The sequence below is a fragment of the Lagopus muta genome, chromosome 33, assembly GCF_023343835.1.
Source record: "Lagopus muta isolate bLagMut1 chromosome 33, bLagMut1 primary, whole genome shotgun sequence".
NCBI lineage: Eukaryota > Metazoa > Chordata > Aves > Galliformes > Phasianidae > Lagopus > Lagopus muta.
In genome coordinates this window covers 597,456-609,530 of record NC_064465.1, presented here as the reverse complement: position 1 = coordinate 609,530, position 12,075 = coordinate 597,456, and the positions used below count along the sequence as shown (strand labels likewise).

The 12,075-nt window shown below is 51.0% G+C and overlaps 1 protein-coding gene and 11 non-coding genes across 13 annotated transcripts; 10 read left to right on the top strand and 2 right to left on the bottom strand.

The window, feature by feature from the left end:
- Positions 1-100: 100 nt before the first annotated feature.
- On the top strand, positions 101-6,263 carry LOC125686239 (E3 ubiquitin-protein ligase TRIM39-like). Of its 2 annotated transcripts, XR_007373721.1 has the most exons (8): positions 101-623; positions 1,050-1,529; positions 2,705-2,800; positions 3,046-3,276; positions 3,770-3,792; positions 4,135-4,250; positions 4,749-5,454; positions 5,488-6,263. XR_007373721.1 is itself a non-coding variant. In XM_048930017.1 (7 exons), exons 2-7 carry the CDS (start codon positions 1,119-1,121, stop codon positions 5,261-5,263), a joined length of 1,392 nt encoding a protein of 463 aa, XP_048785974.1. In that variant the 5' UTR covers positions 101-623; positions 1,050-1,118; the 3' UTR covers positions 5,264-6,263. The 2 variants fall into 2 exon arrangements, 1 of the variants encoding a protein (XP_048785974.1); XM_048930017.1 differs by having other exon boundaries at positions 4,749-6,263.
- Positions 5,993-6,064, top strand: TRNAE-CUC (transfer RNA glutamic acid (anticodon CUC)). The gene has a single exon. It is a non-coding gene; the product is annotated as a tRNA-Glu (tRNA).
- Positions 6,264-6,284: 21 nt separating the features above from the next.
- Positions 6,285-6,357, bottom strand: TRNAV-CAC (transfer RNA valine (anticodon CAC)). Its single transcript has one exon. It is a non-coding gene; the product is annotated as a tRNA-Val (tRNA).
- Positions 6,358-6,584: 227 nt separating this feature from the next.
- Positions 6,585-6,657, top strand: TRNAK-CUU (transfer RNA lysine (anticodon CUU)). Its single transcript has one exon. It is a non-coding gene; the product is annotated as a tRNA-Lys (tRNA).
- A 145-nt stretch (positions 6,658-6,802) lies between these two features.
- TRNAL-CAA (transfer RNA leucine (anticodon CAA)) lies at positions 6,803-6,908 on the top strand. Its single transcript has 2 exons — positions 6,803-6,840; positions 6,863-6,908. It is a non-coding gene; the product is annotated as a tRNA-Leu (tRNA).
- A 460-nt stretch (positions 6,909-7,368) lies between these two features.
- Positions 7,369-7,441, top strand: TRNAV-CAC (transfer RNA valine (anticodon CAC)). The gene has a single exon. It is a non-coding gene; the product is annotated as a tRNA-Val (tRNA).
- A 202-nt stretch (positions 7,442-7,643) lies between these two features.
- Positions 7,644-7,715, bottom strand: TRNAE-UUC (transfer RNA glutamic acid (anticodon UUC)). The gene has a single exon. It is a non-coding gene; the product is annotated as a tRNA-Glu (tRNA).
- Positions 7,716-7,994: 279 nt separating this feature from the next.
- Positions 7,995-8,066, top strand: TRNAE-UUC (transfer RNA glutamic acid (anticodon UUC)). The gene has a single exon. It is a non-coding gene; the product is annotated as a tRNA-Glu (tRNA).
- A 188-nt stretch (positions 8,067-8,254) lies between these two features.
- On the top strand, positions 8,255-8,327 carry TRNAV-CAC (transfer RNA valine (anticodon CAC)). Its single transcript has one exon. It is a non-coding gene; the product is annotated as a tRNA-Val (tRNA).
- An 884-nt stretch (positions 8,328-9,211) lies between these two features.
- Positions 9,212-9,283, top strand: TRNAE-CUC (transfer RNA glutamic acid (anticodon CUC)). The gene has a single exon. It is a non-coding gene; the product is annotated as a tRNA-Glu (tRNA).
- Positions 9,284-9,593: 310 nt separating this feature from the next.
- Positions 9,594-9,666, top strand: TRNAK-CUU (transfer RNA lysine (anticodon CUU)). Its single transcript has one exon. It is a non-coding gene; the product is annotated as a tRNA-Lys (tRNA).
- A 1,409-nt stretch (positions 9,667-11,075) lies between these two features.
- On the top strand, positions 11,076-11,148 carry TRNAK-CUU (transfer RNA lysine (anticodon CUU)). Its single transcript has one exon. It is a non-coding gene; the product is annotated as a tRNA-Lys (tRNA).
- Positions 11,149-12,075: the final 927 nt, after the last annotated feature.

Below are 12,075 nucleotides of genomic sequence, written 5' to 3'. Positions count from 1 at the left end.
AGGCCCTTTGGGGCAAAGCAAAGCAAAGCAAAGCAAAGCAAAGCAAAGCAAAGCAAAGCAAAGCAAAGCAGCGTCGTTGGGTTTGGAGGGCATCAACGTCCCACTGGTTTCGTTCTGAGTGTCCTGCACCCAAAAGCTGCGAGCCGCTGAGGGTCGCCACGCACGGATAACAGCAGATGTGTTGCTTAGGGGTGCTCTCAGGAGATGCTTTGTCCCCCTGCAAGCATGCACCACTTGCTTTGCATGCAGGGTGCAACCTTTGCACGCGCTGCAGGGCGGTGGGCTGTGGGATGGAGCAAATTGAGGGGTTCTCATTCAGTGGGGTGAGGAATTACGCTCCAGGACAGCCTGTGGTATTTTTAAAACCATTTTCAGTATTTCTGAAGCCACATTTTGGGGGAGAAACGGTGGGTTTTGGGGCTGGGCGCAGAGGGGGGCTTTGCAGAGCGAGCAGAGCAAAAGCTTTTGGCAACAGGATGCGATTAGAGATAAGCTGTAATTGGCTGCTGCTGCTGGGCTCAGCGCTGAGCTGTGAAAAACAAAATCAGAAAGCTGATTAAAAGCAGAATTGAAAGTAGAGCTGTGGGGTGAGCGCAGAAACAGGAGCAACGAATGGAAAAGAAGTGAGGAAACAAGGGGAGGCTTTGGTGCTGAGAGCGGGGGGGCTGGTCAAGCTGCATTGCTAATTAATTAGTGCTATAAAGGTGCCTTTATTAACGAGCAGTGCAGGCAGATTGCCGGGGGCTGAGCCCCATAGGGAAGAGTGGGGTTGGGGTCATCCATCCGTTTCCCCTGGTGTTTGATTTAGGGGGTGCCCTGCAGAGGTCTGCAGCTCTTAACGAGGCAGGAAGTAATTAAGGCTGTTTATTTTCCCTGCGATGAAACTCCCTCTCCCTCCACGTGCAGGAAGGGGAACGGCCTGGGTGGAAATAGGGTTACCTTTCCATCCCTCTGGGTCTCGAAGGGTGTTTGTCCTGCCTCGCTCTTAACGAGGCAGGAAGTAATTAAGGCGGTTTTATTTTCACTGCTCCCTTTCACCTTCTCCTCAGCACCTGCAGGAAGGGCAACGGACCGAGCAGAAAACGAAAGCTGCTCTGTCATTTATCGCTGTCACCGCTATGGATGAAGATAACCCAGCTGAGAGCTTCCAGGACGAGGCTTCCTGCTCCCTCTGCTTGGGCTTCTTCCAAGATCCCGTCTCCATCCACTGCGGGCACAACTTCTGCAGGGCCTGCATCACCCGCTGCTGGGAGGAAGAGGAGCAAACCTTCCCCTGCCCTCGCTGCAAGGCGACGGCCACGCAGCCAAACCTGCGGCCCAACCGCGAGCTGGCCAAGATCATCGAGATTGCCAAAAGGCTGAGCCTGAGGGCCCCCGGTGCTGGGGAGAGGCTCTGCGAGAGGCACCACGAGGTCCTGAAGCTGTTCTGCGAGGAGGACCAGGCTCCCATCTGCCTGGTGTGCAGGGAGTCCCAGGCGCACCGCCTGCACGCCGCCGTCCCCATCGAGGAGGCGGTGGAGGAGCAGAAGGTACGGAGGTTCGTGGAGGGGCCTTGGGGGGCTGCTTTGCTTGGAAAGCTTTGGCTTTCCAACTTCTTTCCATGTGTTTTGGTTGCAGGATGGCCAGTCTTCACTTTGTTGGCTCTGTTCTCTTCCAATGTTGGTCATCCCAACGCTGCCCCCATTGAGGAGATGGTGGAGGGCACCGAGGAGGAGGAGGAGGGTGAAGGAGGGGTCTGGTGTGTTGCTTTGCTGCCACAGTTGGGTTTCCATCCTTTTTCAATGTGTTTTGTGGGTTGGTGGATGGCCAGTCTTCACTTTGTTGGCTCTCTGTTCTCTTCCAATGTTGGTCATCCCAACGCTGCCCCCATTGAGGAGATGGTGGAGGGCACCAAGGAGGAGGAGGGTGAAGGAGGGGTCCGGTGTGTTGCTTTGCTGCCACAGTTGGGTTTCCATCCTTTTTCAATGTGTTTTGTGGGTTGGTGGATGACCAGTCTCCACTTTGTTGGCTCTGTTCTCTTCCAATGTTGGTCATCCCAACGTTGCCCCCATCGAGGAGATGGAGGAGGGCACCGAGGAGGAGGAGGAGGGTGAAGGAGGGGTCTGGTGTGTTGCTTTGCTGCCACAGTTGGGTTTCCATCCTTTTTCAATGTGTTTTGTGGGTTGGTGGATGGCCAGTCTTCACTTTGTTGGCTCTCTGTTCTCTTCCATCGTTGGTCATCCCAACGTTGCCCCCATCGAGGAGATGGTGAAGGGCACCAAGGAGGAGGAGGAGGAGGGTGAAGGAGGGGTCCGGTGTGTTGCTTTGCTGCCACAGTTGGGTTTCCATCCTTTTTTCAGTGTGTTTTGTGGGTTGGTGGATGGCCAGTCTTCACTTTGTTGGCTCTGTTCTCTTCCACCGTTGGTCATCCCAACGCTGCCCCCATTGAGGAGATGGTGGAGGGCACCGAGGAGGAGGAGGGTGAAGGATGTCTCTGATGTGTGGCATTCCCCACCGTATTTGAGTTTCCATCCTCCTTCAATGTGTTTTGTGGGCTGGAGGATGGCCATTCTCCACTTTAGGGCTCTCCATTTTCTTCCATCGTTGTTCATCCCAATGTTCTTCAAGGTCTCATTCCCAGACCATCGTAGAGATCCTGAAAATCATCCCAGGATTGAAACTCTGGATTGAAACGCACTGGAAAAATGTTTTTTTCTCCATCCAGGAGAAAATCCAGGCTCACGTGCAGATCCTGAAGGAAAAGAAGGAGAAACTGCAGGGGCTGAAAGAGGCTGAGGAAGGGAAAAGCCTGGAATTCCTCGTAAGTGCAGCCTTGCGCCTTCCCTTCAGTCATCCCTTCATCTCACACCCTGCTGGCCAAAGGTCTGCAGCATTTTGGGTACAAAGATCACAGCCCTGGGAAATGCCCAGGCTAGAAATAGCAAAAAGAAAGAGCGTTACTCATCGCTCTGCAATGGAATTTATGGCTGCTCTGCACACAAAGCCATCCTGATGAATCAGCTCCGCCGCAGCGCTTCTACACCCCTGCACTGCATTTCCCTGCAGGAGAAGGTCCAGCAGGAGAGGCAGAAGGTGGCGTTGGACGTCAAGGAGCTGCAGCGGTTCGTGGAGCAACAGGAGCGTCTCCTGATGGGGCGGCTGGAAAAGCTGGACCAGGAAATCGTGAGGAGGAAAGAGGAGAACCTGGCCAAGATCCTGGAGGAGATTTCCTCCATCAGTGAGCAGATCTGCGAGCTGGAGGAGAAATGCCAGCAGCCACCGTGTGAATTCCTACAGGTTCCCATCACCGTTCGCTTTGAACGCTTTTAATTCAAGCACAGTTGATTCACATCCCTGTTTTAGATGGGCACGGGGTTCGTCCATCCAACCGTGCCTCTGCATCCAAAAAAATGGCATGCCTAAAGATTGCATCCCTTCACACGCAGCGTGGTCATCCAAACCTCTGAGCTTTCCTGTAGGGAATCCTGGTTTGGAACACAGAACATGCCGTGTGGGTGTAGGTGTGGGGCTTGGGGTCGTGGTTTGGTGGCAGTGGGGGTGACGGGTTGGGGTTGGAGTCCTTGGATGGCCTCGAAGCCTTCCCCATCCTCAGGGATTCTATGAGTGGGGTGGGTTGACCTGATGACCTCGGTGGTCTTTTCCCAACCTTAACGACTCTGTGATTGGCACTAATTACACATACAGAAGGAGAAGGGTCGTGAAAGTGGGTCATGACGTTGGGTTGACGTCGCTCTCGCCCTGATGCTCTTCTCCCTTCTTCCCTTTGCAGGACAGCAGGAACATCTTGAGCAGGTTTGTGGTTCCTTCCGTGCGTCTCTATGAGTGTGATTTGTTCCTATGGCTGTGATGCTCAGCAGTGAAATCCCACTCCTATATTACCCCCTTTTCAGACCTACAGGATAAAAGCTCCAAAAGGTGCCCTGGGCCATATAAAATCACAACCCTATTCAAACATCTAATGAAATTAACCTGATAATTAAGCACCCAGGAGCGCATCCAGCCAGAAAGGGAAATGGATTGGAATCTCCACCCCCATAGCAGACCCTGATGCGAATGGTGGTGGGTGAAGGAGGTGGGCTATTGGAAAAACCCAAACCGGCGAGGAAAATAGGAAATGTTGTGCATTCCTTCCAGGCTGGAGAATGAGAAATCCCAGAAGGTGACAGAGATATTGCCTGCAGCAGGAGGGAACCCAACCAGCCCTGCTCAGAAAAACACCTCCCTCAAGGAGACATTGATGCAGTTTCGAGGTAAGGGGGAGAAGGGTTGAGTTTGCGATGGATTTGGGTCTGTTTGACAGTTTGTGTGTATTTCCTTCTGGTAAACAAACAGGATATTTGGTCAGCTGGGTTTTCAAGCATGTTTTCATGGGTGGTATGAACTCAATTGAGATCCTCTTTGGCGTTGGAAAAAATTGGGTTAATTCTACATGTCTGTAGGCAACAAAATGGATCAAAGGATCAAAAAATAAAGGATCTTAAGGAATAGTGGGGGATGGAATGCAGATCAGACGTTCCTCAGAGGTCCCTTCCGACCTCGTGGTGACTACAAAACTCCTCTTCCTCAAGCCTTGTAGGAACGAAACCATTCCTGCATCACTCCAATACCCTGAATTAGGAGCTGGAATGTCCCAGGGTGGGGAGAATGGGGAAATGATGGCTCTGAGGTGAAGGGAAAGCAGGGAAATCGCAGCCTTAAGCAATCTGGGATCAAGCCGTGCTTCCAACTCTCATCTCTCCCGCCCTCAGAAAGTCTGACGTTGGATCCCGACACGGCGCATCCCCGGCTGCTCCTGTCCGAAGACCAGAAATGCGTGCGATGGGAAGAAGCCCGGCACCCCACCCCTGACAACCCCAAACGCTTCGATTCGTCCCGCTGCGTCCTGGGCTGCCGAGGCTTCAACGCCGGGCGGCACTACTGGGAGGTGGAGGTGGGAGACGGGGAGGCGTGGGCCGTCGGAGTGGCCAAGGAGTCGGTGGGGAGGAAGGGGAGGATCAGCGTCAAACCCGAGGCGGGGATCTGGGCGGTGGGGCAATGCGGGGCGCAGTACCAGGCTCTCACGTCGCCCGCCAGCCCCATCGCGCTGCTCTCTGCCCCCAGGGTGATTGGGATTTATCTGGATTACGAGGCCGGGCGAGTGGCGTTTTTCGACGCCAACAACGAGGTGCCCATTTTTGCCTACCCTCCCACTTCTTTTGGAGGGGAGAGGCTCCTTCCATTGCTCTGCCTGGGGAGGGGCTGCCGCTTCACACTGGGCCCGTGAGACCCTGAGGGGCAGCAATGCATCGAGCGTCACTCAGTCAGATGTGGGGAAACCAGAGGGTCTCATCACCTGAAATGTGGGGAAACCAGGGGGTCTCATCACCTGAAATGTGGGGAAACCAAAGGGTCTCATCACCTCAAATGTGGGGAAACCAGAGGGTCTCATCACCTCAAATGTGGGGAAACCAGAGGGTCTCATCACCCGAAACGTGGGGAAATCAAAAGGTCTCATCACCCCAAATGTGGGGAAACCAGAGGGTCTCATCACCCCAAATGTGGGGAAACCAAAGGGTCTCATCACCCCAAATCTGGGAACACTCCATGGTTTCATCACCCCACATATGGGGTCACTCCACAGATGGCTTTTGGGACATCACCCCGCAGAGATGGCTTTTGGTTCACGACCCCATGAGTGTTGCCTGCTAAATCCTGGATGCAAACTGCAGAAATCACAAGAAATTACTTCTCCTAAGCAGCATTTGTGGTGTTTTCTCAGCGTGGGCAACGGGATTGGGGGTGGTGAATGGGAACATCTGCAGAACCCCCGATGTGTCAGAGCACAGCAGCCATTCCTGCTTCGTGCAATGGCCACGTTGCCTAAAACCCCCCAAATTAAGGCAAGGAGCTAAAATGGAAGGAAAATTGACCAGAAATTGAGAGAAAAAAGGGAAAAATAAAAGTAATTTGGGGTAGGTGTGATGAAGTAGGCAATGAAAGCAGTTTATCAGCATCCCTGGTGGTCTAGTGGTTAGGATTCGGCGCTCTCACCGCCGCGGCCCGGGTTCGATTCCCGGTCAGGGAATGTAGTTTTTTCCCCCCAATTCTCCCTTTTTATTTTTCCCCTTTTACTCGTTGGAAAGATTCTGAATTTCCCCCCCAAAAAAGGGAATAATTCCCCTGCTTTTTTTGCTTCTGTTTCCTTCCCAACTCCTGCCGACGGGAAGCGTTGGGTTTCACTTCCAAACGCAGCAACAATAATAATTAAATCTCAAAAAGCGGAAAAAAAAAGCTCAAAACCGAAGTGTTTCTGCCCGGTTTCGAACCGGGGACCTTTCGCGTGTGAGGCGAACGTGATAACCACTACACTACAGAAACCTCCGTGGGGGCTCGTTTACCTCCCTCTCCCTTCACTCTTTAATTGAATTCTCCCTTTAATTGACCCCCGAAATAAATTATCTTTTTTTTTTTGGCCCCGAATAAAGCCGTTTTTCTTCGGAATAAGAGCAGAAAAACGCAGCCTGGTGGCGCATTTTGCAGCCCCCAACAACGACGAAACTGCTGAAACCAACACCAAAACAGGGTCAAATAAAGCAGCTCGCACAGCCCGGCTAGCTCAGTCGGTAGAGCATGAGACTCTTAATCTCAGGGTCGTGGGTTCGAGCCCCACGTTGGGCGCTTGGGTTTTTTTTTTCCCCTTTATTTTTCCCAATCTAAACCAACCCTGTAGCGACCAGCGCCATAAAGCCCCAATTAAAACCTACATTAAAATAACATCATTTTTAGGTCTAGATAATCCCTTTTTAGGGACCGTTTTCTCGCCGTCAGGATGGCCGAGTGGTCTAAGGCGCCAGACTCAAGGTTCTGCCTTCCCTGCTGGGATTTCTGGTCTCCCCCTGGAGGCGTGGGTTCGAATCCCACTCCTGACAAGTGCATTTTTTGCCTTTCCCCCCCCCCCCCTAAATTTTAACATCTTTTTTCCCCTTCACTTCTTACGGTCCCACGAGATGCAGCACTTCACCGTTTTTTGCCCCAAAAGGGTTGATTTAATGGAAGATTTCCTCAGTCCTGCGCACGGCCATGGAGGGGGAACAGCAGAGCAGCATTTGCTTCCCTTCTATTCTGATTTTTCTCTTTATTTTAAAGCCACCAGCGGTAAAACCACCTTTTTTTTTTTTTTTTGGCCATAATATTTGCCCCGATTTGCTTTGGGGAAAACAAACTGCTGCAGCAGATTCAAAAATGGGTGAGAAATCAGCAAAACGAGCCTCCCTCGCAAGAAAGCCGGAGAAATGACCTAAAAAAGTGGGAAAATGACCTAATTTTTATCTTTTTTAAAGCAGATTTTGAGGTCACAGAGGGGACAGGCAAGGATGGGGTTCCATAGGGGTTTCTGTAGTGTAGTGGTTATCACGTTCGCCTCACACGCGAAAGGTCCCCGGTTCGAAACCGGGCAGAAACACTGGATTTACTTTTTATCTTTTTAACCAATTTTCGCGATTTTGGTGATTCTTCATCCCTTACAGCCGCACAGGAGGTGGAAAGAAAAGCGGCTACAAAAAGGAAAAATCGAAATTTCACAGCTCCGCTTTAAGGCTGATGTTTTCCTTGGGGTTGGTGGGAATTTATAAAAGCGATGAAAGTTGGGGAAAATAATTGGATCTTTCCCTGACCGGGAATCGAACCCGGGCCGCGGCGGTGAAAGCGCCGAATCCTAGCCACTAGACCACCAGGGAGCTCTTGTGAGGCTTTATTTTACCGATCTCACAGTTTATTGTTGCACTTTGTTTTTCTTCGCAATGCATTGCATGGGGCTGAAGGAAGTTTTGGCAACGCGCAAGGCGGAAAGAGCTCATCCGCAACGAGGAAAAACGTTTGAAATCGAGGGGAGGAAAAGAGGAAGAGGAGAAAGTAAGAAAAAGGGCGAAACGAAAGAAAATAACAGAGTGAAGGAAAAAATAAATTGAAAAATGAGATAAAATTAAATAGAACAGCACTAAATAGAACACCAGCTTTCCCTGGTGGTCTAGTGGTTAGGATCCGGCGCTTTCACCGCCGTGGCCCGGGTTCGATTCCCGGTCAGGGAAATTCAACCCGTAAAACGGGTCGGAGGCTCTGTTTTCTTTCTCTTCACCTTTTTTTTTCTTCCTCACGCCTCCAATCTTTGCTGCTTACCGGAAAACGGCCGTTTTCGAGGTTCGGCGAGGAATTCGGGTGGAAAAAGAGCTTTGGGGAATCCTACTGCAAATAGCGGCCTACAGGAGCCTCGTACGTGGTTTCTGTAGTGTAGTGGTTATCACGTTCGCCTCACACGCGAAAGGTCCCCGGTTCGAAACCGGGCAGAAACACTTCAGTTTTTCGTTCACCTTTTAATTTTTTTTTACACGTCTGTATCTTTTACATATCCGTATTCTTCCAAGAATCCATGCTGCCTTTCCCCGTTCTCCCCCGTACTTTGACTTATTCTACAAACCCTGAGCGCTATTTTGCCATTCTTTTCCCACACTTTGACTTCAACCCCCTTCATCTGAGCACTTACACCACTTTTTTCCAATTTCCACCCATTATTTTCACTCAAACCGCTTTCTTCCAGGAATCCCTCACGTTTTCAGTCCCTTTTTTTTTCATTTTCGCACTTACATCGGCCTCTTTTCCATTCCCCAAATGGTATTTCCACTCCCTAAGCCACCCCATCACCTCTTCCCCCCACCACATTTTGCATTCACGCACCCCAAACACAAGCCAAAAAAACAAAACACAACGGAATAAAAGCAGGAACCCTCACGCTCACACATTCCTGCTCCTGCATGGATTTGTTTGTTCCCAGGTCATGACCTGAACCAGCAGCCAAAACTCTCAGCCTCCCCATTCAATTAATGAGCGCGGCTCGCTGCCATTAAATTGGGCTTTGGGGCTCTGTTTGTCTCCCAGCGAGGAAAGATGCCCAAAAATCAGAGAAAAATCGATATTCTGGGACTCTCGTGGCTGCCAAGGATGAGAAAAGCTGTAATTACAATAATTAGAGCCTCATCCTTCCGTAGAGGAGCAGAAATAGCAGCGCTCTGCCTGCTTGCCTTCCTATCGCAGCTGAGAAGGGGAGGCTGGGGGCTGTTCGAGCTGAATGCAGCGGATGCCCTGCGGGTAAAAATCCCATTTGTTTGGGGAGCGGCAAAATGAGGGGAAAAAACGCGATTTTGGGGGGGCGAATGGTAAAAGTGGGCTCCTATGGGGTTCCCTGGTGGTCTAGTGGTTAGGATTCGGCGCTCTCACCGCCGCGGCCCGGGTTCGATTCCCGGTCAGGGAAGATCTGTCTTAAACTGATATCTTTTATCTAAGATAACAAAAACTTTCGTTTTTAAACCTCATTTTCCTCTCGAAGCGCCCCCAGCCGAACCCCGCGCATAAATCCCGCGGCCCTTTGGCGCCGCCCGGAGCTTCTCTGTGCGTTGTGCAGATTTTGCACTGCGGAAGGAAGAAAACAAACCCAATTTCTCAGCCCGGAGCTCCTGCCGCTGCTTCCCTCCTCCTCCTGCAACGCTCTGCTCTCCCCCTGCACGATGCACAACTGCAATTAGCACGCTGATTAGTGCTTCACTGCTAATTGGCTGCTACCAGCCCGGCTAGCTCAGTCGGTAGAGCATGAGACTCTTAATCTCAGGGTCGTGGGTTCGAGCCCCACGTTGGGCGGCTCGTTTTATTTTTCCCCCTCAATCCTGGGGAATTTTCAGACACCGCATCCCATTTTCGACACCGCACCCCATATTTCCAGATGCTGGACCCCCTATTTTTTGACGCCGTATCCCATATTTTCAGACGGAACGCCCCATTTTCGATGCCATACCCTATAATTTCAGATATCGTGCCCCATACTTTCAGACATCACGCCCCATTTTCAAACATCATACCCAGCATTTTCAGATACCGTGCCCCGTTTTCAGATGTTATGCTCTGTTGTCAGACACCCTACCGCACATTTTCTGATGCCATCTCCCATTTTCAATAGCATGCCCTGTATTTTCTGATACCATTCCCCATTTTCAGACACCACACCCCATATTTCCAACACCACACCCCATATTTTCAGATACCATTCCCCATTTTCAATATCATGCCCCGTATTTTCAGATACCATTCCCAATTTCAGACACTACACCCCATATTTTCTCTGATACCATTCCCCATTTTCAACATCGTGCCCTGTATTTTCAGATACCATTCCCCATTTTCAGACACTGCTCCCCATTTTCAACATCATGCCCCATATTTTCAGATACCATTCCCTATTTTCAACATCATGCCCCATATTTTCAGATACCATTCCCCATTTTCAACATCATGCCCCGTATTTTCAGATACCATTCCCCATTTTCAGACACCATTCCCCATTTTCAGATACCACACCCCATATTTTCAGATACTATTCCCCATTTTCAGACACTGCTCCCCATTTTCAGACACCGCTCCCCATTTTCAGAGCTGTAATGCCATGCACTGGGAACACCTCCCTCCATTTGGGGCAAACATTTGGCTTCACGCTCTGGAAAACCCGCCTTTCACTGGGATTTGTGCCATCAGCCCAAGGGCAGCCACAAAACCCCCCGCCTTCACGTGATGCAGGTGACGAAGGTGACCTCCAGGTTCCTTGGAATCACCTTTGGAATCACACCCCAATTAAAAACGCCACACCATAATTAAACACGGCGTTCCTTAAGGCCGTAACCACGGATTTTTGAGCAGTTCAGGGTGGGATTCCCTAGGAAATGGAAGGATCTCAGAGGTCACGAATGCTTTTCTGCCCCCTGCGCCGTGTTTGCCCAGCTGCTCGCAGCATTGTTCCCATCAAACAATATCAGCCAGCCGCTCTCGGGTCGTTCAGCCCCAACATGGGAGGAACCCGGCCCCTATAAAAGCAGTGGGGGCTGCAGGTGCCGTCAGTCCTGGTGGCGTTCAGGTAAAGGGGCCCCTTTGGGGGTTTTGCTTTGGGTTTTTTCCCCTGCGGTTTGCCTTCATTTTGAAGCCAACTCTGAAGCTCAACGCCTACAAAAATCTACAACTTAAGGCAGGGAAAAAAAAGGCAGAAAAAGGCATTTTTGGGAGCCCGGCTAGCTCAGTCGGTAGAGCATGAGACTCTTAATCTCAGGGTCGTGGGTTCGAGCCCCACGTTGGGCGCTTGGGTTTTCTCTTCAATACTTTGAATTTCTGGTTTTTGCCCCGAAAAGGAGACTGGAAATGGATGTTTGTCTCTCTGTTGTCCCTTTTCTCCCCATTTTAGGGCTGGTTCCCAAAGGAAGTTCAACCCCAAGATGAAGCTGCTCTTCGTCGGGCTGGCCTTCGTCCTGTGTGTCGGAGTGGGTGAGTTAATTAGCACTGGGGTTAATTTGGCTTTAACGAGGAGAACAGCACAGGAACCGAGTGCTCTTCAAGGTGCCTTCCAACCCAACTATTCTGTGCCACAGTGGGTTTGTGAATGAAGGTGATGGTTGGACCCCAATGGTTGGGATCCCGATCTTTGGGGCCACTGCTGCCTTCTAACTGGGAACAAATGGGGGGAAATGGGCCCAAATCTCTGCAGCACTGGGCTGAAAACCCTTTGTGTCGTTTCTGTTGTCGTTCTTCCCTTGCAGTTGAAGCTCTGCAGTGCAAGGTCTGCAAATACAAAATCCCCTATGTCGGCTGCTTCCGCGGGGCCAACGAAACCACCTGCGAGCGGAGGGAGAAATGCGCCATCATCAAAACCTCCCTGGGTAGGAAGTGGGGCTCAAAACCTTTTATTTTATTGGGGTTTTTTGGGGTTCAATGGATTCAAAATGATATCTTTTTTTTCTGTTAAATGGGGGGCATCCTTGGGTACCCATGGGAGCCCAGGCGGGTTTGCAGAATGGAGGAGGATGTTGGCAAGGGCTGTAGGAAGAGGTTAAATCTTATCTCAGCGGAGACGATGAGTTTAATGCTGCCTTTTCCTATTTCTCCTACAGGGAGGGTGACCCTGTATTACCAGCAGGGCTGCACCTCTGCCCTGAACTGTGGCAGGGAGAGGGCGTCAGATGCAGAATCCCGCCTGACGTCCCGATATTCCTGCTGTGAGACCGACCTGTG